The sequence below is a fragment of the Glandiceps talaboti genome, chromosome 4 (genome assembly GCF_964340395.1).
Source record: "Glandiceps talaboti chromosome 4, keGlaTala1.1, whole genome shotgun sequence".
NCBI classification, from domain to species: Eukaryota; Metazoa; Hemichordata; class Enteropneusta; family Spengelidae; genus Glandiceps; species Glandiceps talaboti.
This window is the reverse complement of record NC_135552.1, coordinates 9253901-9278493: the sequence shown is the minus strand read 5'-3', so window position 1 is coordinate 9278493 and position 24593 is coordinate 9253901. Positions and strand designations below refer to the sequence as shown.

The 24593-nt window shown below is 35.7% G+C and overlaps 2 protein-coding genes across 2 annotated transcripts in view; both read right to left on the bottom strand.

Annotated features, from left to right (window-relative positions):
• Positions 1 to 4638, bottom strand: part of LOC144434116 (gamma-aminobutyric acid type B receptor subunit 1-like) — a 6689-nt gene extending 2051 nt beyond the window's left edge. The window contains exons 1-6 of the mRNA XM_078122571.1: positions 4402 to 4638; positions 3085 to 3222; positions 2506 to 2676; positions 1563 to 1673; positions 810 to 875; positions 1 to 143 (exon numbers count right to left, since the gene is read on the bottom strand). The exon at positions 1 to 143 is cut by the window's left edge and continues 58 nt beyond it. Coding sequence (XP_077978697.1) covers positions 1 to 143; positions 810 to 875; positions 1563 to 1673; positions 2506 to 2676; positions 3085 to 3222; positions 4402 to 4638 — 866 coding nt within the window. The remainder of the gene's footprint in view (positions 144 to 809; positions 876 to 1562; positions 1674 to 2505; positions 2677 to 3084; positions 3223 to 4401) is intronic.
• Positions 4639 to 13028: 8390 nt separating this feature from the next.
• Positions 13029 to 24593, bottom strand: part of LOC144433937 (GDP-L-fucose synthase-like) — a 33490-nt gene continuing 21925 nt past the window's right edge. Inside the window, exons 7-9 of the mRNA XM_078122347.1 lie at positions 16351 to 16562; positions 15035 to 15134; positions 13029 to 13084 (exon numbers count right to left, since the gene is read on the bottom strand). Coding sequence (XP_077978473.1) covers positions 13029 to 13084; positions 15035 to 15134; positions 16351 to 16562 — 368 coding nt within the window. The remainder of the gene's footprint in view (positions 13085 to 15034; positions 15135 to 16350; positions 16563 to 24593) is intronic.

Here is a 24593-nt window from a genome sequence, read left to right as displayed (position 1 = left end):
ATATACCCATGTGTTACGATGCGCATCTCATCATCTGTACACGTGGCAACATTATCGTCAAGACTATGAAAGATCCAATCTTTCCTAAGCCAACCCACCAGCATCCACACATATTTTGGGCCATACTGTTTTGATCTGTAGGCCTTGGATCGGAAAGAGTCGTTATTAACGTCAGCTACTCTTTTCTTATATCTGATTGCCAGGTGACAGGCAGACTGACAATCAGTCATATTGCAGCTATATACAACCAACCTTCGATCACTTGAAGTCTTACATGAAAATCAGAAAATGATGACGTTCGCAATTCTCCGAAGATAAACGTGCCATCCCTCTGTCAACAAACTACTTGCAAATGATAAATGTGGTATTTAAACGGGTTATGCTTTGCAGATCTTCTTACTGTTTTTGGAAAAAAACCTTTCATATTCGTTGTGTGGTCCCGTACCCACTACAGAATTGAACTGATGAGCAGAAATTGCTCAAAGTTAATAAAGAATTGAATTGAATTGAGAATTGCGTACACAATGCACATCCACTGTTTAATTTTAAGGCAGGTATGGAATGCAGGAACTTTTGTCGCGTTACTCTGGGAAACAGTCTGTGTTTGAATGACCCACAGTCTTGAGGAAACAGACATATCATGTATCTGTTGGTCATGTATTACAATGCTGACGTAACACGATAGTTACACTACTGTTCTATCGTTGAAGTAGACTAGTTAGACAACAGAACGGTAAACTCTTTGCTATGGATAGTGGAGGCAATCCACAATAGCATCTTTGACAACAGAATCAAATTTACGTACATACCTGACACATGATTTTTCTTGACATTGTCTCATAACCCAACAGAACTATAATACGGGCATCATGGTTCTGAAGAAAATTGGAAAAGGGCTCATCATATCGTAGGCCATGTCGCATCAATGTGTTATTGGAGTCAATGGTTTCAAAAATAGTAATGCCGTAATTTGTTTCGACGAGTCGTAATCAAGTACCTCATGTGACTGGGTGAATATTTTGAAATTAAATTTCTCATGATTTTGAGTTTACCAACTTATTTGAAAGTGTGTATTTTACCTTTAGGATTGTTACCTACTTGAAAACTTACAAGAAGTATAATTTTGTGTTAGGTTGGAAGATTGATGCAGCAATTCCCTCCGCAATGTATATGTGAAGTAGACCACCTTCTTTCCTAAATGTAGCGAATGGTTTAAAACACTCTGGGACACATACACGCAATGCCGCGCCAATCAAATTTTGGAAGATTTGCCCTGACATCATTAATGTTTGAAAATTGACAAGTATAAATAATTAATGAAATCATCATATAATATGTGGGTCACATTAATATGAGCCATACTCATGCACAGTGTTATAGTTAATGCATTTGCCAACTTGGTAGAATTCAACGACACATCTGGACATCCAGAAATCACTATCCCAAAATATGTTATCACTGAGGCATGCAGGAATTAAAAAAAGTATTAAACATTTAATTTCCATCATGTCAAGATTTTCACATGAATCAACATACTGCATGGACAAAATAAATGAATTTACCTTCAGACTTTGCATTTGGACTACTGGTTCAGTCCCACTATCTGCTTGCTCGACTGTCAAAATCTCGTATCCGCCAATCGATCTTAGCAACGACACGATTTGTTTCATTGTCTGTTGAGTATAGCAAATCAGTATTTACTCATAATAACATTACATAAACGTTTTGATACTTATGTTGATATCTTCCAGTAAATTATACGTTGGAATGATTCCCGCAATGCCATATGAAACTGGGAATTTCAGTGTTATATCCCTTAATTGCATAATTGTTAAACATCATTAATTATGCAAAGTAGTCATATAAGATGCAAGCCAAATCTGAGACGTGGATCATATCATCAATACATCTACGAAGTTAATTTAAGCTTAATTAATAAATGACATCAATAATGTAAATTGTGTAGCAATATGAAAGCCATATTCATGATATATATTGACTGTAAGTGTGAAACATCATGAATATATTTATCACACCATACAAACGTTTTAGCAGCCATCGGTGATATATAGCGTAAGTTGTGAGCGTAATTAATTATGCAAATAAGTAATGCAATATTCAAGGCACATCCATCATATCTATAAAATTTATTATCTTCATATAATAATTGTTCATGAAATAATGAGCAACAATTTATGATAAAGCAGCTACTTAAAGCAAATGATACAACATGCAGTTATACGCATGTCAGACCTGTCAACGGAGGGACAGAGAGACAACAATGTCACCATGCAGCCCTACTGTTTGTACACATTGTAATCAAACGTATACAACTGACACGTTTCATGACAATTGTTTCTATTAGAGACTCATCCAACACTTCTCCAGATTCTTATTTTCAAAAGTGTAATTATCAACCAACATAATAAAAATTAGTGAATCAATTATCCCCTCTTCCTTTATTGATTGCGAGATTTGTCATAATATTTCTTTAAAGATAGTTACCAGGGTAAATATTTCTACGTTTTCATATATAATGGCGATTCTTTTCCATTTAAATTGTCGAAACAGCGCCTCCCAAGCCGTGACCAATGCGGCATCAGTCGGAGTCGTACGTAGAAATAGTGGGTATTTTTGCTTGTCGTAAAATGCGAGTGATGAGGCTGTTGGAGACACCTGTTGATCAAACCAATCACGCTGCAAATGTTACCTAGCAGAATATCGAGATCATCATTATAACGAAAAGCTGGTAGCATCATTGAACTTTGAGTAAACCATAGATGGTATCCAATTCGTTGGTCTAACATTAACAGCGTTGTTGACATTAAATCCAAGCGAATTATCGATGAATATAAGCTTAAACTTCTGAAATTTATATCAATGTATGCTTAACGGTTATTGACTGTTACTGAGTTATACGTCTGTCCCGTATGTAAAACAAAATGTCTTTTCCTATTCATTGGAGTTATTTTAACGTGTGGTTTCCAGGCAACGTAACTCAAATATTAATCAAGAAAAACCTATTCAAGCTGAATCGAAAGTATTAAGGAGATAGGCAAACAATGACTATTGATTGTTTCTTACCTGAACTAGATTATAATATGTCAGCAATTGACTTACAGGTTTTGATATCGCAGAACTGGCATGCAGTAATAATACTACCAGCTGTGGCTTTTTGTAGATGAAATCGTGTACCAGGTGAAGGGCATAGCCCTCGTCAGTCTAAAATCATAGAAAGTTGACGTATTATTTTTTCAAGATCTAAACAAATATAAAAACCTGCAACAAGATGGGGGGGGGGGGGGGTTGAATACGACGCAATTTGCAACTGTAAATGTACGTAAAAGTGTAAAGTTGTATTGGAAAACGGCGTCTACGTAGCAACATGCTTTTACTTTGTACATTTAGATTCATTCAATTTAATGACATCGAAGAATCGCATGGGGGCCTGACACAAACCAAGGTTATACGCGTACACGTGTTGGTGAAGGGGGTTATTTGTGCTGCGTATTGTAAGGGACTTGTTGTACATTAGATGCTAACGCATGTTTTACTATAATTTGCTATTGTCAGAATTCAAAACTATCGTGTAGATTTAGACATACAATGTATACGAATTGGTCACATTTTCTAGAATATATATACAATATAGTCCAGGAAATCCCAAGCATTAATTGTGCTAACAACATAACAAGACGATTTCTAATTCCATGAGGAACGTGCACCAACGTTACCACAATACATCAGTTTAATTGCTATTCTATGTACATATTTAAAAAACAAACAAAAAACTGAGTCTTGATTCATGCCATTTTTATGTCTAAATCTACATCCGGGGATCATATTAGTCTAGCTGTTTGACCCTCGGGCAGTTCTCCTAACTTTACAACCGACCAGAGGTCGCGGAACGCCAGTTTTTGTAAAGGTGCTGTCAAGGGCTTGCTGCTACCAGGAGTACTATCATCCTCGGCTTTTGTTGGGCAAAGTAGATCCAAGGCCGAAGGTCGTACTACAAAACTAGGATCACATGTCAATAAAATTATGAAATAGTGATGTTATGTTTTAGAAAAAGATAGTGAGAGAAAAACGAGAGGGAAACATAACCTAGAATGTAGATTCAATAGTAATAACACTGCATTTCGATGATTAAAGTTCCGATATTTCATATAGTTTATGCCATAACTTCTCAAGTAATAACGTGATGCAATTGTCATCTTTAGTCCAATATGCATCAACAACACACATCTCATGAGGATTGTGTATCGAGTTAGGACAGCTAGCTGTTGCCAATATGTTTTTCCAGGAATATCTAATGTAAAATGACGAATAATATAGTGCCTCAACGAAATCTATGTACCTCTTCTATTAAATTTAAAACAACACTTAAAATGTACTACTTACCGAAAATTTAGTAAAACTTTTGATTATCACCAAATCATAGTCAGGCAGGATAGTAGGTTGTCTATGTATGAAGTCTAAAGCTGCTTCGATTGCTATATCTGCTTGCGGGTTAACGCCATAGGAACCATAGGAACCTATAAGCGCACCTATAAACAGAACTGGTTTCTCGTTTGATACGGGTTGAAACGTAAATGTAAACAGCAGACATGTAATAAACATCAGATATATACCTCGCATATTTACTTCTGTTGTCACTGAAGATTTAACATGGTATAAGAATTTTCCGGCCTCCGATATAATTTATTAGCCGCTTGTTAGTTCGTTGATAGCTGTATAAATAAGTAAAACGGACTCGTTTCAATGAATAAATTTACATTATATATCAAATTAATTTTGTTCCTTACAGTATAATTGCTGAATGTATAGTTATGTTTTGAATGTCATTGCATGGATAATGTCTCCATGATAAGATGTATTCAACTGATTTTTAGGATTCTACAATCGGAATTGGGAAGACGTACTAGCATGTGCACGTGGTAGCATACATACAACTGATACGTCTGTATTTCTACGTGTATAGTATAGTATAGTGAAGACATACACGACACGTTAATATTGGAAGTAATTAGTATTTCCCAGACTTGAAGCAAATACATACTAAATTATTCAATGGCTCGGCAAGCACTATGATTAAAATTATATATAATTACATGCCTATCGTAATTCGTTTCTTGAAACTACTTCTAAATTATTCAGTTTATCAGCAAACACTATAATTACCAGATCTGAACTGAATGCATACTGCAAGGTCACACCATTCACAGTGTATTCCTACACATGATGTTGAAATGTAATAGTCTCTGTAATAGTTATCATTCATAACGTGCCACGTAATTGGCAATTAGTTATACTAAACTATATGAAATTTGAAGCTTGTCATTAATATTTAAAATTCATTATCACCTATTAAACATGTGCGCTTTGTTATCATCAATGCATGTACCAAATCCTATGAAATTTGAAGCTTAAGATATATAGCCTAATTACCAAATATCACTAATTATACAACTAATCATTGCAACTGACAGTTGAGAAGGTTAAAAAGACAAGTGAGCTACTTTGCTATATTTTACGCGTTTACAAGTTTTATAGAAGATGTGAGTTTTGCTATGGATGTATTTACCAAATTATATGGAATTTGAAAAATGAATTCTCAAGATATAGCATAATTACCGAAAGTCAATAATTATGCAAATTGTTCATTAATCCAACCATTGCATCGGCAAACTTTAGAGGATCGGGCTTTTGTTAACATGGATATCTCTGTCAAATGATATGACATGTAAAGTGTGCATTCCGATACAACCTAATTACTAAAATCCTATACAAATAACTCGTTACTATTCGTTTACAAAAATCTGATGATTTCTTGCAATTGACATAAGGAAGATGTGTAGCAAGTTTAATTCCAACTAATGCAGTGGTTTTATTTAAATATCATGTTCACATACAGACAGACAGACAGACAGACAGACAGACAGACAGACAAAATCATAACATATCCTCCCATACGAAGGTAAATATGATATAATTGTAAGTTTATGGTAATATTGTTTTTGTCAAAACAAAAACAATAGTAAGTGTATTTTGCACAAGTTCATAACTGTCTATTTTGCCGATGTTTATAAATAACGGAGACTGGATATACTATATTCATCACTGAGCTTCTTCTATATTTCAACTCCAACTCACCTGACTAATTACCAGTGAAGACAATAGCCAAAACCCAATCTATAGTACATCATGGTAGACCGATGAATGCACTTTTCTCATTGCTATGTGTAACTTAAAATGAGTACTATCATCCGAACTTAGCAACTCCATGAAGCACTTGTATTGTCGGATGTACATATACCCACGCTACGACGTGACCAAACATATATTTAGATAATAATCCTGATCACTTTTTCTTGATTAAGATATAAAATATACAATAGGAATGGAAGACGTTCTTTGACGTAAATTGTGTAAGGCTGCGCAAATTATATTCTGTGTTTGAGGTCACATTGAGATAGGAAAACCAAGGAGGGAGGGCGGTTCTCAAAACAAACTAATTACGAAATATATATTCCAAAGTATGTAAATTAAGACAAAAATGAAAATATGAATGATGAACAATGTCTTACCTGCACTCCTGTAGTCATTAAATGCTATCAAAACTAACAAAATTACATAATATGTCTCTCGAGGTGCAATAAATGATTATTATCATAAAAAAAAATATTATATTCATTGTATAACTTTGCCATGAACTATTGTATGATTTTATCAGGGGTACTTATATTCACACTAACAAAAAATTGGCTTTGACATCCTTAGCAATTTTTTCAAGTTATCCAATTTGAATTTGAGCATGTAACTTTTGGAAACACTTGGATGATTGTCATCACAGTGCTAAAGGTTGATCGAAAATCATTACTTCTATGAAAGATTTTTCTTCACTGTGAACTTGGCAAAATAATCCAGACAACATTCCACTAGTGCTCTCATGATCAGCTCTTTATACTCCATTACAAATGACCAATACACGTGCACTACTACACTACGAGGGATAACGTTAACGCATCCAGGAGGTATGTCAAAGAAAAAAACTATTTAACTCAGTAACCTATACAAAGACATTTAAAACATTGGAATGAATTTTCTTTGTTGTCATTTTCAGGTCCAATTTCCTAGGAACCCAGTTCACCATATATGATAGTGGTATTAATCCAGGCAAACCAGGGCCATTACCAGATGGTCCCAATTATCAGGACTGAATTAGCAGCTGTCATTTATGTAAGTTTATCTTCCCGAAATTCAAACTGATAAAGTTTTGATCTAATGACAACATAGCCATTTCAATGAGATAGTCTGCATTGTCTGTAGTATTTAGTACAGTTGTAGGCGTTCATCTGTGTGCATGAACGTTTCAAATTTTCTGAAATATTGCATGCAGGATTTCTGATGTGGAATAGTAGAATTGTTGTATCTCATTCAGTTGTTTAGAACAAGAGATACAAAGGATGTTTTGAAGGCATGCTTGGAAGCCCACTGATGGTACTATGTACTGTGAGGAACTGAACGGACCTTTTGTAGTCTAGCGCCCCCTTGTGACATCATCTAGAAATAACACAAAGTAATCTGACAATTCCATTGAAAACCAAAATGGCAATACAAATAACGTGAAATATTATTTACTGATAATCTACATAATGAAATTACGCCACTTCCACCAACATTGCCACTAGGGTGTGCTATTCACTGCAAAGGTCTATTAGTTTGAAATTTGGAAGATGGCTGCACAATTTCTAGATTGGGTCGACCTATGATAGTGACTCTGTAATAAAGCTAGCATTCTCTTTTAGTTTTAAATTTGCTAAATATATGGATGCAATTACAATATTAAAACTGTTGAAAGGTAATTCATGTTCTGATAATAATGCAATCGTCATAATCACCTACATATTTGCTTTGGATTCAGATTTAATCACAGGGTTACAAAGATTAGGATTAAGTTGTCTTGTATGGTTATAAACACACTGTATGTCCAATTCCTGTTTGGTATCGTACTTAACCTGACTCCTCCACTCTTACTTTGGTCTCAACAGAGACAATGTTAAGTTCGGTCCATTAAGAAAAAGAAGGGGTGGCAGGCTTACTTCAATAGCCAGTATTCCATCCAGAGCTTTATTTTCTTTCCATTTTGGTATTTTTTTCAGGGTTACATGAATTGTATGTCTCGAGATACTAATTAGATTTTTTACCAAGGTATGTTTTTTCTTTCGTTCTTTGGTGTGTTGCAATATCTTTTGTGGATTTTTCTAAGATGGATGTATCGAAGGCTTCATCAATTGTCCTTTGTACAGTCGGCTGTGAGGGCGCTGTTCTTCCTGTCTGTGTGTCCTATGGGGGTATTACCTTTGTTTGCCGTCCTTAAAATTTCCCAAAACCTACCAGACAGACAGAGAAAAAGCATACAAAGCATGTCATGTCGTAAAATTCACTTTTCTGTTGATTCATTTTCTGTGTGTGCCTAAATCTACTAGACCGGTGAAAAGAAATGTCAGAATCCAAAGCTGGATTGTTTTAAACAACTATTTAGAAATATGTGTTTCCATTTACACTAGTAAGAAACACGGCCTTCTGTGGAAATTTTGAGCCAAACGAAATGTGTTTTTTTTTTCTAAATCTACCGACAAACCTACCCACACACGAACAGCAAACAAAGAATGTAATTGATGGTATTAGTAACTGAGCTTCAGAAATTATATTCACGATAGTATACAAAATACAGATGTAATCAAAAAAGGTATAAATATGTAATGTTTGAGTCTCAGAATGAGGCACATTAAGAAAAACGGTGATATTATTTTATGATTCTTGCTTGTTTTAAGGTTGAGTGTGCCCCACCAGCTAATTTGCCTGTAAATCGAAAATCAAATATCTTGAAGTTATATTTTGAGGTGCGTACTATTTTATAGACTGTAAGATCTGTTATGGCGTTCTGACCTCACCGACCTGCTCTTTTTCTTGTGAAAAGGGTTGGCTGATGTGTGAGGGCGCCCTTACAGACTAAGAATAGAACAAACTCAAACTTGTAAAGTGAATGCCATAGTGACAGTAGTTGTAAATTGCAACACATTTGTTATGTATTCCTGTACATATCATGTAGCAGTTTGTGTTTTTGATTAGTTGATGCACAGACATTTAATTAATATTTGTGTGCATATACCAGTCAGCATTTTCTGATTGGTTAATGCATGATGCACAGATGGTTAAACCAATAACAGTTGATGACAGTGTCAACATAATATTTACATATTTGTGTGCATATACCAGTCAGCATTTTCTGATTGGTTAATGCATGATGCACAGATGGTTAAACCAATAACAGTTGATGACAGTGTCAACATAATATTTACATATTTGTGTGCATATACCAGTCAGCACTTTCTGATTGGTTGATGCATGATGCACAGATGGTTAAACCAATAACAATTGATGACAGTGTCACCACATTTGTTTCATATTTAAGTACAAATACCTGATTGGTTGATGCAAAAATGGTTAAACCAATTAGAATTGATGTAATTTTTCTGTGTTCTTTGCATCACCAAGGTGGTGTTGGTAAACCGATATAAGTAAAACTAATTCTGATTGGTGCAAGTGAGGGAACTCTTGTTGTTATAGTTACTAGGGATGGTCAAGTCTAAAATATTATAAACAATACATCTACCTGTGACACATACAAGCTATTTCACAGTATATTCAAATCAATCGTACTACAGAACTACTTATCCATGTTTTTCGTTGTTGTTTGTCCTTGTATCACTGAAAACCGTTTATAGGTGCAAAAAAACTTACTTTATAGTAATTGTATGTTTGTGTTTATTGTGTTTGGAAATAAGACAAAATATGGGAAACTGAGAAATCTCAGAATTCTGTGTTTTTGTGGAGACAAGGGGACTATAAGGGAATCAGTGTGTGCAGTGTGCAAAAATTAAAGACGCCGTCCAATATGAGAATGGAAACAGGTACTTTATAAAAGAAAGAAAATAGAAGAGATAGAGATATATTATGATAGTGAGGAGGTATAAATCTGTTCTGAAATAGGTAATTTAATAAAAAAAATAAACCTTGTATTATCTTCAACTTTAACTTGGTGACTTTTAAATTATATTTCATTACATGTTGTTGACCTTAGTGACATATAAAAGACATGCCACTCCAGGTCACTGACCATGGTTTTCTTTCACAAGAAAGTTCACCTCAGGTCATTTACCTTACTAACCTTTACAGAAAAGTTCATTACAGGTCAGTGACCGTTACAAGAAAGTTTAGTACAGGTCATTGACTTTAATGACCTTTACAGGAAAATATAAGGTCAGTGACCTTTTCAAGAAAGATAATTACAGGTCCTTGACCTCAGTGACCATTACACTACAGGTCAAGACATGTACAGGACAGGTCACTACAGGTTATTTGAAGTTGGATGGAATATACAGAATATGACATGAAGTACTGTTGTAAGATATAATTTTGACACATTTGCATCTTGTTCTGTATAATACCAGTTAAATATTTTTTTATTGGTTGATGCACAGGTGAGTGAACCAGTGACAAATGAGTTTTGATCTACTAAATTGATACCATTTGGAGAGTTTAATTTGATCAGAGGTAACCAAGGTTGAAAGTCACTATACCAGCCAGGGTTCCTGATTGGTTTCTGCTAATTTTTGCAGCCATTCAACCAATCAGAAAGTAACTTTGTTAAAATGTAAAAAAACTTCCAACGACGGGAGGGCGACACCTCTCCTGGATCATCCTACCCAGTAACTTTAATCCCTCATTGTTGCGATAGTACTTTCCGGCTATGTTCATTATTTTACAAAACCCCAGAGAATAGAAGCATTTTTGGTAAACGTTTGACTCTGCAGTGTATCATTCCATCGTAATTTTACATCACTTATATTACGTGTAATTGTTAGGACAACTTCCAGCGCAGTTTGCTTTGTTTAGTGTGGATGTACGTACTTTCACAAGCAAAGATATGTTTCCAGTATTGCACTGCATTGCAAAAGTATACACCGATGCAAGTTATCATGGTATTTGGCTCTGAATTCTAAATTTAAATCGGCCATATACGTTTAATTAAAAAAACCCACGCCATTAAACATTCTACTGCGTTACATACTTTATTCATTACAAGTGTGTCCGAATGAAGAGTTGTTTGTTTGTTTGATTTGTTTGTGTGTGTGTTTGTTTGTTTAGTTCTTATCTATCCCAAGTTCTGACCACTACATTGAATTGGCTTATTTGCATGACACCAACGTTCAATTTGTTGAAAAGATTTCGTTAAAAGCATGTTTAGAAACAAATTCTTATTTGAGCTTTCCTAGTTACTGGCTAGGTACGTTTTTCACAGCATTTACGAATGGAACGACTGCTGCACATAAAGTATTTAAAGCTACACTAGCTGTAACTGACTTCTTCTTCTTCTTCTTCTTCTTCTTCTTCTTCTTCTTCTTCTTCTTCTTCTTCTTCTTCTTCTTCTTCTTCTTCTTCTTCTTCTTCTTCTTCTTCTTCTTCTTCTTCTTCTTCTTCTCTTCTTCTTCTTCTTCTTCTTCTTCTCTTCTTCTTCTTCTTCTTCTTCTTCTTCTTCTTCTTTCTTCTTCTTCTTCTTCTTCTTCTTCTTCTTCTTCTTCTTCTTCTTCTTCTTCTTCTTCTTCTTCTTCTTCTTCTTCTTCTTCTTCTTCTTCTTCTTCTTCTTCTTCTTCTTCTTCTTCTTCTTCTTCTTCTTCTTCTTTCTTCTTCTTCTTCTTCTTCTTCTTCTTCTTCTTCTTCTTCTTCTTCTTCTTCTTCTTCTTCTTCTTCTTCTTCTTCTTCTTCTCTTCTTCTTCTTCTTCTTCTTCTTCTTTTTTCTTTCTCTTCTTCTTCTTCTTCTTCTTTTCTTCTTCTCTCCTCTCCTTCCTCCTCTCCTCCTCCTCCTCCTCCCTCCTCCTCCTCCTCCTCCTCCTCCTCCTCCTCCTCCTCCTCCTTCTTTTTCAATCAGACAACTAACAATAATATTCACTGAAATTTAATAAAATACCAATAATTAGACATTTTACATGTTAATAATATGTTGATTTTATCCACAAGTTGTAAAGCAACCAGATAAAATATTGATTCCGTTGAGGGGCTGATTTTTGGGTGCGGACCAAATATCAATTTGATTGAAATTTATTACATGTTATTTGATTGAAATTTATTACATGTTAATAATATGTTGATTTTATCCACAAGTTGTAAAGCAACCAGATAAAATATTGATTCCATTGAGGGGCTGATTTTTGGGTGCGGACCAAATATCAATTTGATTGAAATTTATTACTAGTAACATTATACAGGCTAGTGTTAATGCGCGACCAGTTACACAATATGTTTATATACAGGGGATCACATACTGTTCAGTATTATAAGACTGTTATTTCTCACAAAAGAGTTCAACATGCCAGGTGCAGCTAGTGTTGCTAGTTAGGGCCAATTATGTAGGACGGCAATTCAAACATTAATTAATGAAGTAATTAATTAATTGGCAGTACGTGTTGTTATAAACTGTTCCTCATTCCAAACTTGATTGTATTAAACAAGGCCAGTGAACAGTAACCACCCAAATAAAATTCAACACATCAACCCGATAATGAAGAAAAATATTAACCGATAATGTATCAAATCATCAAAATCGATCACGTAGCAACATTTTTACCCGAAAATGACGTAGATCAGACACATGACAGATGATTAAAGAAGAAAATCTGAAACTCCTATATAACTCAAAAACAGTTCTTGAGATTTAAAAGCGAAAATATCGCCCCCCCCCCCTGTCATGACTAGACTGTACTGTAGACAAGGAAGACAACAATCTAAGAAATACTACACGCCCCTATGCCCCTTTCTAGTTGTAAATATCCCCCTAAAATCACCCTATCAAACCAAGGATGCTGTAACAAATTTTGTTTAAAACAAGGGAAATTTTCAACGTAGATGAACGTAACACAGATAATTGCTCCAAACTGGGCAACAGGGAAGCGGGTCATCCTCTTCTATTTGCGAGCAGTCTCGTAGTTTTCAACGAACCAGTCTACGGTCTCTTTAACGGCTGCAAAAAATAGATTCACATTTCTGTAAACTAACAACTTTGAAGTGGCCACATGGATGACAAACGGGTATGTAATCTGGATTTATATTGACCTCTGACCTTCCTGCTTAGCATAACTGAAAAGCTTTTAATCTTAACATTTTCAAAGAGTAATAAGACGTTATTGCGGGAATAGATATACAGTTAGATGTTATTCGCAAATAATTTTCTTCATACAGCCAAGGAAAATACGAGCTACCCAGGTGGCCTTGTCACTACGAGCCGCAAGACGAGTAGTGATAAACCATTAGGCCATGATTTCTGGCTGAATGAAGAAAAATGTTGGTGACTACTATAATTGCATCTTCTTAAGCATATATAATAAATGAAAATTTGGGGAAAATAATGGCAAAAACCGATAGCAGAGCTATATTGATGTAGAATGACCAGGGTATTATCTGTTCAAAGATAATAACTTGGCTTGTGTATGGTATAATGAAATTACACTTATACTTTGAACCATATTACTCGTACTTGCAGTGTTCTCTGTGCCCGTACACGCAGCAGAAAAGACTGAAAGCACGAGTGCAAATACCCTTGAATACCCACATGTGGCCACACTGGAACTCACACAGAATGGGGTTCTGTTATTATTACATATGTTTATCTGAAATGGCAAATTTCCATAAAAGTCATAAAAATCATACAGTGCGATCATGCGATTTCGTGTGTAGGGAACTATCGCGTCCTCATTTGCATACCATTTGCATGCAGGTATGCAATAATGTTTTTGGTATTGAACTGTAGTGAAAATACCACTTATATGCATACACCAGTGCAAGTAATATCTGGTACATATGTAATAATACTGATTTTTCCCAATGACTTAGAAACTAGCAATGAAGTAAGTTTACTTGTTCTGTTACGTATAACCATGTCAGTAATTAGAATTTTAGAAATAAAATTATTATGGAGAAACTTTAGGGAGCGATCAGATTTTACAGCAGGGGAGGGGGTTAAATCAGGGGGGCACCTCCCAACCTCCCCCTCCCCCCGCTTTGTATAGCAGGCACACACGTGCACGCGCGTAGCGTGCACTTCTCCCCATACTATTTCCAGTTTTCTCCCTACTTTGAAACTTACTGAAACCCCTAGGTGTACAATTAGCTGAATTAATATATAATGGTAATAGTTCACTCAATCTAAGAGATATCCTGTAACGTTATTATGACAATATGACTTGAAATGATTTAAACCCGAAAATTAGCGATAGTTTTATATGACTAAGTTGTGTTTTACTTCTGAATGGTGCTCTAAGTGGCCTCCAAATGGTGTTCATTTTTCAAAAAGCTCTTTCCGTGGGAGGGGGCCACCCCTCTCAACCTCCCCCCGCACTTGTATAGCAGGCGCACTTCTCCCCATACTGTTTCCAGTTTTCTCCCTACTTTGAAACTTACTGAAACCCCTAGAGTTACAATTATATTAACTCCACTTCTAATATTGTACTTTATAATTAGCTGAATTAATCTATAATGGTAACAGTTCACTCAATCTATGAGATATCCTAGAACTTTTGGTTACTAAGCCATGAATATTTTGCATGTCCATGAACAATCATACTTCTCAGGATTCCTGTCTAAAGAGCTTTATACATGTGAAGCAATGGATTTGGGACAGCAATTTACCAGATACACTTAAAATTAATGTAAATGTAAGAAGTAAAATTAACTATGCAGTGTGCTTTGAGAATCTAGAGTGTCTTTTTCAAGCACATGAAGAATGTTTGTTGTCAACAGATGTCGGGGGCGGGGGATAATGTGTTTTTTGTTTGTCAGGGGGGGGGGTGGATTGTTTTGTGGATGAATCACAAGGGGGTCACTATTTTTAAGTACAACACAAACAAGAAGTCACCTGCCCACCCCCGGTCGTAAAAACCGATCGCTCCCTTAATGGGATAAAGATTAGCCTTACCTTGTTTAAATGGAGTAAATTTAAAATCTGGTAGAAATGTTCGTAGTTTCCCGTTAGTGACTGTTTTCCTGTGTTGGCCATCAGGTTTAGTTGTATCATACTGAATTAGTTAAGGAAGACTAAGTCTTTTAATTATACTCAAAGAGTATACCCTCTATGTTTCCAAACCTGTATGCCCTATGTTGTCAGACATGAATCCCCTGTGTGTCAGACATGAATCCCCTCTGTGCTAAGACATGAATCCCCCCTGTGTCCAGACATGAATCCCCTCTGTGCCCAGACATGAATCCCCTCTGTGCCCAGACATGAATCCCCTGTGTTCAGACATGAATCCCCTCTGTGTTCAGACATGAATCCCCTCTGTGCCCAGACATGAATCCCCTGTGTTCAGACATGAATCCCCTCTGTGTTCAGACATGAATCCCCTCTGTGCCCAGACATGAATCTCCTGTGTTCAGACATGAATCCCCTCTGTGCTCAGACATGAATCCCCTCTGTGCCCAAACATGAATCCCCTGTGTTCAGACATGAATCCCCTCTGTGCCCAGACATGAATCTCCTGTTTCAGACATGAATCCCCTCTGTGCTCAGACATGAATCAGCTCATTGCCTAGACATGAATCCCCTCTGTGACCAGACATGAATCCTCTCTGTGATCAGACATGAATCCCCTCTGTGCCAGACATGACTCCCTCTGTGCCCAGACATGAATCCCGGTCCCTCTGTGCCCAGACATGAATCCCCTCTCTGCTCAGACATGACTCCCATCTGTGCCAAGTAAAGTATCCCCTCTGTGTCCAAATATGATTCCTCGCTGTGCACAGTCATGTCCGTCCCTCTTTGCCCTCACATGAATCCCCTCTCAGTTCTCAGTTCCTGCATATGCTTCCCCTCTCTATTCCTTTATAGGCATGAATAACCCCTCTGATACGTTTCCAATGCTAAATCGTCTTTTTGTTCCCAGACATGAAACCCCTCTCAGTTCCTAAACCCAAGTCTCCTCTCTCCTCCAAGAAAAGAATCAATTTCGTTGTTCGCAAACCTCAATTCCCCTTTTGTCCTTAAACACATGTATCCCCCTTGCTGTTCACAAACCTGATTACCCTCTCTAAACAGACCTAAATACCCTCTCTGTTTCCAAACCTCAAACCCATCCCTCCCTGTACCCTTTCATGCATGAATCCCCTCTCTGTGCCCAGTCCCGAACTCATTCCCTCTGTTCCAATACACGAATACCCTCTCTGCACCCATACCAGTCCTATATAAGATATAAGATCACCACTTGTAACATCTCTATGTTATGACTGAAAGGATACCACAACTTCACCTTTGAAATCAAAGCATTCCACTACAATTTCAGCACCACGCCTGATCGACACTTCATCGCCTTCATCCACTGCCAAAATAATAGGTGACAATTCATCGTATTCACGAAGTACCCAGATAAACAGTCTAGCAAGGTCGTGAGAGTATATGAACTGACGACGAGGAGCTCCTGTACCCCACACTGTTAATGGTGTAGTATCCCCTGAAATAAAAAAAGACAACAACATGAAGTGTATAAATGCATGAAGTGTATAATACACGAAGTGTATAAATTAAAGTGGCCATGTGAATGAGGATTGGTATTTATTTTGGATTTCTAATCTCTCAAGCAATTTTATCATAGCTTCTTACTTGAAAAATCAATGTGAAACAACATAGACCAAGCCCGTGTTGTAACTCAATACATTGCAAAAAGCTTAATGTGTAAAAAAAAAAAGTTTGTTATTGTACGTACAATGACAAACATTTTACACATTTATCAGTCTTTTGCAATTCATTGTACTACAAACAAGGACTTGGCATATGTTGTTTCACAATGTTTTTTTCAAGTAGGAAGCCATGATGAAATTGTTTTATAAACTAAATCCAAAAAAAATCCAAAATAAATAGGAAATTCTATTTTGATATAATTGCAACGTGTATCAGCCTAGCTATATATTGCATCATTATGTCAAACGGCTTGTATAGAGTGAGTCTAGAGTGATCCAGGATGGACGGATCGAAATTCTCCAAGCTGTTGCACTATTTCATATATTCAGCGCAATCCAGCTCTACAAATTATATATGCGTTGGTTAGATAGAAGTTAGTTTTAGTCGTATGCATGTCACAGGCTGCAGGTATTGCTCTTCTGAGAGTTGGGAAGTATGAATGACAGTAGTTTTATCATAGGCATGTGTTCAAACTCTGCAACTATACCCAGAGCCTGACTGGGAACATATGCCCATTTATATCGTTCACTATTATGGATATGTAGTAATTAATACAATATTTAAACACCGATAATCTGTGAGGTGAAAATGATGGACCCACCCAGTTAATACTAAATAAAGATCGTCTGAAGTTTGTAGTAACTGGTTGAATACGTCCATCATTTTCACCTCACAGTTTGTCAACAATGTGTTGTACTCCCGCTCACTTCTTCTAATGACTTCAATTGTTGGACTGACTTTATTTCTTGGAACAATACCGATAATCACTAGGATATTCATTTTCGCTTGTCAGATACAACCCGCGAAAAACACTGGTGCGTTTGCTTGAATGAAGTGAGCTATTAAGGCAAGACTTTATGAAAGGACAAAATTAGGTAAAAGCAACAACGCAACTGATACAAAAACAACATTGGGTGCCTCTGCTGTAGGGTCAGGCGCCACTTTTATCAGTATTCTGTGGAAGTTATAATGTAACACTATTGGTCATACCCGATTGTTATAGCATGTAGCATTCCATCAATAAACAGAGCCTTGGGCTCCTTGCTCCTGTGGTGTTTATGCTTTGATAAGTTTAACACTAATTGCATTGTATGTCTTTGCACGAAATTTCCCCCATTCCTGCTTAATACCAAAAGCACTGGTGTTTTTTCACGGGTCGTATAAAATTGCCTATTAAAATACACGCGCCTCTACTGTGTATCTTTTTCTATGTATCGTGTATAGTCAATAATATTGTTGAAAGGTCGGAAGTAGCCGTAGTGTGTATAGTTTACATAGTCATATCATCACGGCCAGAATAGAAATACATCACACACACACACACACACACACACACACAGAAAAGGTGTTGTCGTCATGACAACATGTCGTCTGCTTCTAGTTCTACAGTGAAGAACATTTATTTAGAGCAGATATTTAGAGCGTATATCTATGTGTGTGTGTGTGTGTCTGTGTGTCTGTGTTTGTGTGTGTCCCTGTGTGTTACAATTTAAATCATTGTCTTTCACCTGTTTCTTAGACACAGGCCAAGACATAGAAACAACAAATAATAACACAAATATACATACATACATACATACATACATACATACATACATATATACATACATACGCACGCACGCACGTACGCACGCATACACAAACTAGATTTAAACTGAATACCTCCCGTAAGGGAATCACTAATTATGCAATTAACTCATTAAACTAAAAACTATGGTACCAGGCTTTTTTGGGGCTGACAAGCGTGCTTTCTTAGGTTAATGTATCTGCCAAATTATACGAAATTTGAAGAGTGCATGATACTGCTTAATTACTGAATATCATTCATTATTCAAAACACTCATTAAAGGTGAATGTTGTACAGCCTAGTTACCTGAAATAATTAATTATGCAAATATTTCATGAAACCTGTAAGCTATATCAACAAGTTTTATAGGACATATCCGCGTTGTTATGGTTAACGTATGTACTAAACGATATCGAAATTCAAGTATGCATTCTTATGATATATCTTAATTACCGAAAATCATTAATCATGCAAATTAGTTATTTACACCGTAAGGTACTTTATAGGGCATATAAAGTTTGTTATGTTTAATGTATGAAGTAAATTATATTGAAATTGAAGCATGCAGCCTTAAGATGTAGCCTAGTTACCGAAAATAAATAACTATGCACATTATTCACTGAATCTTTAAGCGAAATCAACAACTTTTATAGGAGATATGCACTCTTATGTTTAACATATGTACTAAATTGTATTGAAATTGAAGTATGCAGTCTTAAGATATAGCCTAATTACCAAGAATAATTAATTATGCAAATTATTCATTAACACTGAAAGGTTCATCAACAAGCTTTACAGGACATATGCGATTGTTCTGGTTAATGTGTGTACTGAATTATATTGAAAGTGATGTATGTATTCTTAAGATATAGCCTAATTACCGAAAAACCATTAATTATGCAAATTATTCATTAACACTGTAAAGTACATCAACAAACTTGATAGGAAATATGTGTTTGTCTGTTTTTTATGTGGTTTTTAATACAACTGACCTGTACGGTTCAGCCTTTTTTTTTTTTTTTAAATTTTGTGCTGGGAATTCCTCCCAGCGATTTTCTGTTATGCAGACAAATACACACAAACAAACACAAATGCTACAGAGATCCATTTGGGTTTGGGACTACATGACATGGCTATGTAGCACACTCTATATCACGTTGCTGTGGAACTGTCAAGGCTTTCCCAGTCAGTCCACAGGCTATCCCAGAGTCACCCAGGCCCGGCAAACATAGCAACTGCGGTCTCCGTGTGAGTAATCGTCCCCGACTTTTCGAGTCATTACTCCAGGAGTCCCCCCAAATTCGCTCTCGTCTTGTGAGTGAGACACAGCTGAGGGATACAGCCTACCCATCGAGTCTGTAGAACACTCACCCTGGGTTTGGGTCGGTCACAGAAAGTCCCCTGTTTCCAATGGGATTCGAACCCGTGACATCCCGACTGCTAATCCTGTGCGCTAACCACTACGCTACAGTGTTTTCTTATGGTTAACGTATGCACTAAATTATATTGAAATTGACGTATGCCGATATTGCTTAATTAGTTGATTTCATTTCGTAATTAACATGAACAGATCTCGCTCTGCCGTCACCCCAACCATTATAGGTAGTAAATTTCATTATAATTGAGTCAGCCGTTTTTAAGAAAATGGTGACAAAGACAGACAGACGGACGTATGACAGACACACAGACAGACATCCCCCTCTTAATACCTCCCGTACCCTTACTGAAACATGTTATTACTTTATTCTCCATCATGGCATTCAAATGTTATCATTTACTTTTGAAATAAGTTGTACAAATCTTTTGTACTACAGAAAACAACAAATGTCTGGGAAATATGATAGATATATTCAAATCTATGGAATGAGTTGAAGTTTCTCATATGATAGAGGTGTTGTGACCACTGCCCAATAGCGAATCAACATTTGAATATTACATAACAGAAAGTATGCAATTCACAAAATCTAATCAACTTGATTTCCTCTTTTCTAATGCAGATCAATGTTGGTTTATTGGCACTTTCTTTCCTCAACTATGGCTTGCCATTCTACCTGTTCTGGTACAGTAAAAAAAGTAGTGAAAGAAATCAAGGAAAAAATCTGAGTCGGAATCACTCTTCATTACCTCACGACCCAGCAGAGTTGCACTCCTCAATGGGAAACATGAACCTGCAGCAGTTTGAGCATCACGTCCAACTGTCATGGTTCAAACCACCTGGTGCTATACTTAATTTATGAACTCACTGGTGTTATGAATATTAGTGACATTTTACACCTGGTGTGCACTGTGAACACTTTGGGACTCAGACTGTGTATACACATGGTGCAACAGTCTAGTAGAGAGATGTGAGCCTCTTGTCACCCCTCTTGTGCCTATGTCATCGGTTTCTACTTATTGTTCTGTGGGCGATAGGTGGCATCATTATAGAAGCACGGGGTTTACAGGGTTATGCATAGGATATCTGAAAGAAAACCACATAAACAAAGTCTGGATTGAATCGTGTACATTGTATTAATATATTTACAAAACAAAATAAAAAAATAATGTTGTAGGCTTACAGTTCGAACGAGGAAAAACATTTTAAGACAAAAAAGGTTTATTATAGTATATTTATGACTGGAATGTATTTACACCTTCAACAGTGATTCATACCAGACTTTGTTTATGAAGGTATCGTTCCCATGACTACAAGATCATACAGGGAACACAGATACATGTATATCTTGTTGGCTGCCATAAACTTATTCTTGTACGTAGTGTTTGTCTGCCAACGTTTGTCATCATGTTACAAATCGATTTTGTACAGTTTTTAGACACTTTTTGTGTGTAATTCATGTCGATCTGTGTCAGTGTTAATATAGGTATGTATTTGTGTACGTATTAAAGTTGTATGTGTGTGCATATAAGCACTTCATGTTTAAGTATTCTTGTCCAAGTTTTGTGTTACCTCTATTTCACACTTTCTTAAAGGAGCAACGAACTTTCTTTTGGGGTTTGTAAATTATCTATCCTTCTTGACCTTGATAGAGTTCAATCAGTAGAAGGATTAGGATTATGGAGAACAGTTTCATACACACAGAAAGATTACACCAGGCACTTGACATCATGCACAAACATACACTCTCACACATACATGTGACTTTCACACACATAATATATATATATATATATATATATATATATATATATATATATATATATATATATATATATATATATATATATATATATATATATATATATATATATGTAACATATACTCCGCTCTGCGTGCAGACGTATCGAGCACTGTACTACGGACAAATCTTACCACTGACTTCATATATATATATATATATATATATATATATATATATATATATATATATATATATATATATATATATATATATATACACACAGATACACACACACACACACACACAAAAGAAAATCAATGTCAAATGTAGCAGATCTAAGACTTAAAAATTACAAAAATATAAAAATTATATATTGATATGTCCATATCAGTTCACAAGTTATGACCATGGTACTAATTATGATGTGAAATATATAACTTGATTTGATAAAAACTATGAAAGATGATTCTAAACAAATATTTTACTGTTATTTATGTGAAATAAGACAGTTATTATTAATATTTCATATCAAAATTTATCTCGGTACTAGATTCAGAAATATAGACTAAGATTGTTTGCTTTCTCTTTGTGTGGAAATGTGACCATGAACAGTACATATTGTCAAATTTGACACTGGACGTAAATATCTAACGCGATAACGGTTAAGATGAAAAGAAGTTTATCCAAAATAACATTCCATTTAAAGTTTAAAACAGTATTTTCATGCTTCAATTTTAAAGTCTTTGTTTGTTTGTGTTTGAAAAAGAGACATTTTAGAAGACAATTTTTTTCCGAGAACACTTGTGCATAGATATTTTATCAGAAGTAAGAAGAGAAAAGGCATGTTTTTTGTTTAGAGAATGAACTCAAAGTCACTCAGGATATGGTTTCCTTTATTCATCACGGCTTATACGTCTAATATTTATTTCTTTATGGGATTTGGGGGCACAAGAGTAAGTTCATTTTCATCTTTTTGTGTGATTTTTGAAGGCATGACCATAAATACAGACACTATTTTGAATTTAGAGATAAATTTACAAACTTGAATTCCTCAAAGACATGTTTTCTAGAATTGCAGAGTTATCGTTATCACAATTTGAAAAAAAAATGCTTGTCAAATTTTAAGATATTCACAAAAAATGCTTGTCAAATTTTAGAGGGAGAGGTGTATGCACAGTACATATCAGGGTGTATGAAAAATGATAATTTTTGTGGTTATTACGAGGATCTAAAAATGCTTGTCAAATTTTAAGATATTCACAAAAAATGCTTGTCAAATTTTAGAGGGAGAGGTATATGCACAGTACATATCAGGGTGTATGAAAAATGATAATTTTTGTGGTTATTACGAGGATCTAAAAATATAGTGTGGATGTGTTTGTCAGTTATTTTTTTAAAGTAGGGAAGATTACTACACCTCTGTATATTATATTAAATGAAAGAGTTCATTGCTTGATCAGCTTCTGGGTAAAAACACAAGTTCCATAAATGAGTTCTTGATTAAATCTGACCGAACATAAATACACAACTATCTCATGAAATAATTGATCAATCATACTAAATGTTGTCTGCTTGTGGAAGGCTTTTTGTGCTACATTCACAAAAAGTTGCAATTTATGCTGAATCATCATTCCTACTTTTGTGCACTAACTCTATTTTGTCATCAACAGTTACTTCTTTTCCTTTCTTGTTCAATTTTATTTTTAAGGTGAACCTTGAAATAAAAGTTAATATAAAAAACAAACTGATCTTGTCGGTTTGAATATGTATGATTCTTGTGTGACATGTGAAAAGATGCAAGTATAGGAGAAAGAGGGCGCGAGACTTGGCGAAGTACTGCCAATGGGAGAGCTGCTAGCGTATACATACAGTATAGTTTGGTAGACTATATACAGTACAGCGGAGAACTCAATGGGTAGACAAATGCAGGGAGAAAATATGCCACAAGTACATATATGATAGTGGTGTAACCCATTTCCTGAAATGGGGTAGACCCCCCCCCCCTCATATCAGTACCACCCCCATCCCCCATGCCCCATGCCACATCGGTGGTCGGGCAATGTCAGCCCTCTCTCAAGTCCATTTAGTGGGATACATGACCCTTGTATGTAGATGGCAAATCACCAGAATGTAAAGTGTAACCACAGGGACACAGGCTCAGTTAGTTTTGTTTACGAAAACAAACAAACAAACAAACAAACGAACGAAGAAAACAAACAAACAAATAAATAAATAAACAAATAAATAAATAAATAAATAAATAAATAAATAAATAAATAAATAAATAAATAAATAAATAAATAAATAAATAAATAAATAAATAAATAAATAAATAAATAAAAGAAAGAATGAATGAATGAAAAAATAAATACTGACGAACATCAACAATAGAGTAATCACCAAACAGTATCAAGTGAGTGTATGTTTTCCCTACTTTGCATACACTAAAGGAAAACATATACTAATTCTTGATACTGTGAAACATTCATTATTGTTGATACTGATTTGCGATTACTGTATTGTTGATGTTTGTCAGTATTTATTTATTTATTTATTTATTTATTTGTTTATTCATTCATGTGCTTTTGTTTGTTTTCGTAAACAAAATTAACAGCCTGTGCACTGTGTTCCCTCCTGGTGCATGGTGCAACCCCTTCCTCTAAAATGTGGCAGTCCCGTCCGTCGGGAGAAGCCCGCCCGCTACAGCCAAACCACAGGATAAGGTCCGATCAGACCACTTTAACTATAGCACGTCTTGTATCTTTACTGAGACTCTCCTGGTCCTGACTACGACCACTTTCGAGTAATTGGATGTGAAAGTTTAGACTCATAGCCGTATATCTACATCTGGACGAAGATATTATCTGGATTGTACATAAACATGCTAACAGCAATTACCTCGGTAAGACTACTTTCGTTATTAAGGAAAAACACAAAACTGGCGCTGCAAGTGCAAGCGAGTTCCGCGTCCGAGCCGACGTGATTTTTTTCGACGTGGTCGACGTGGTCATTTGGACACTCGGACTACTCTCGTAATCGAGACTGTGATGGGCGAAAATTCATTTAACTTGTGAGTTTTTTATCCTAGACAAAGTTTTTGCGTCTGTCGAAGATGGGT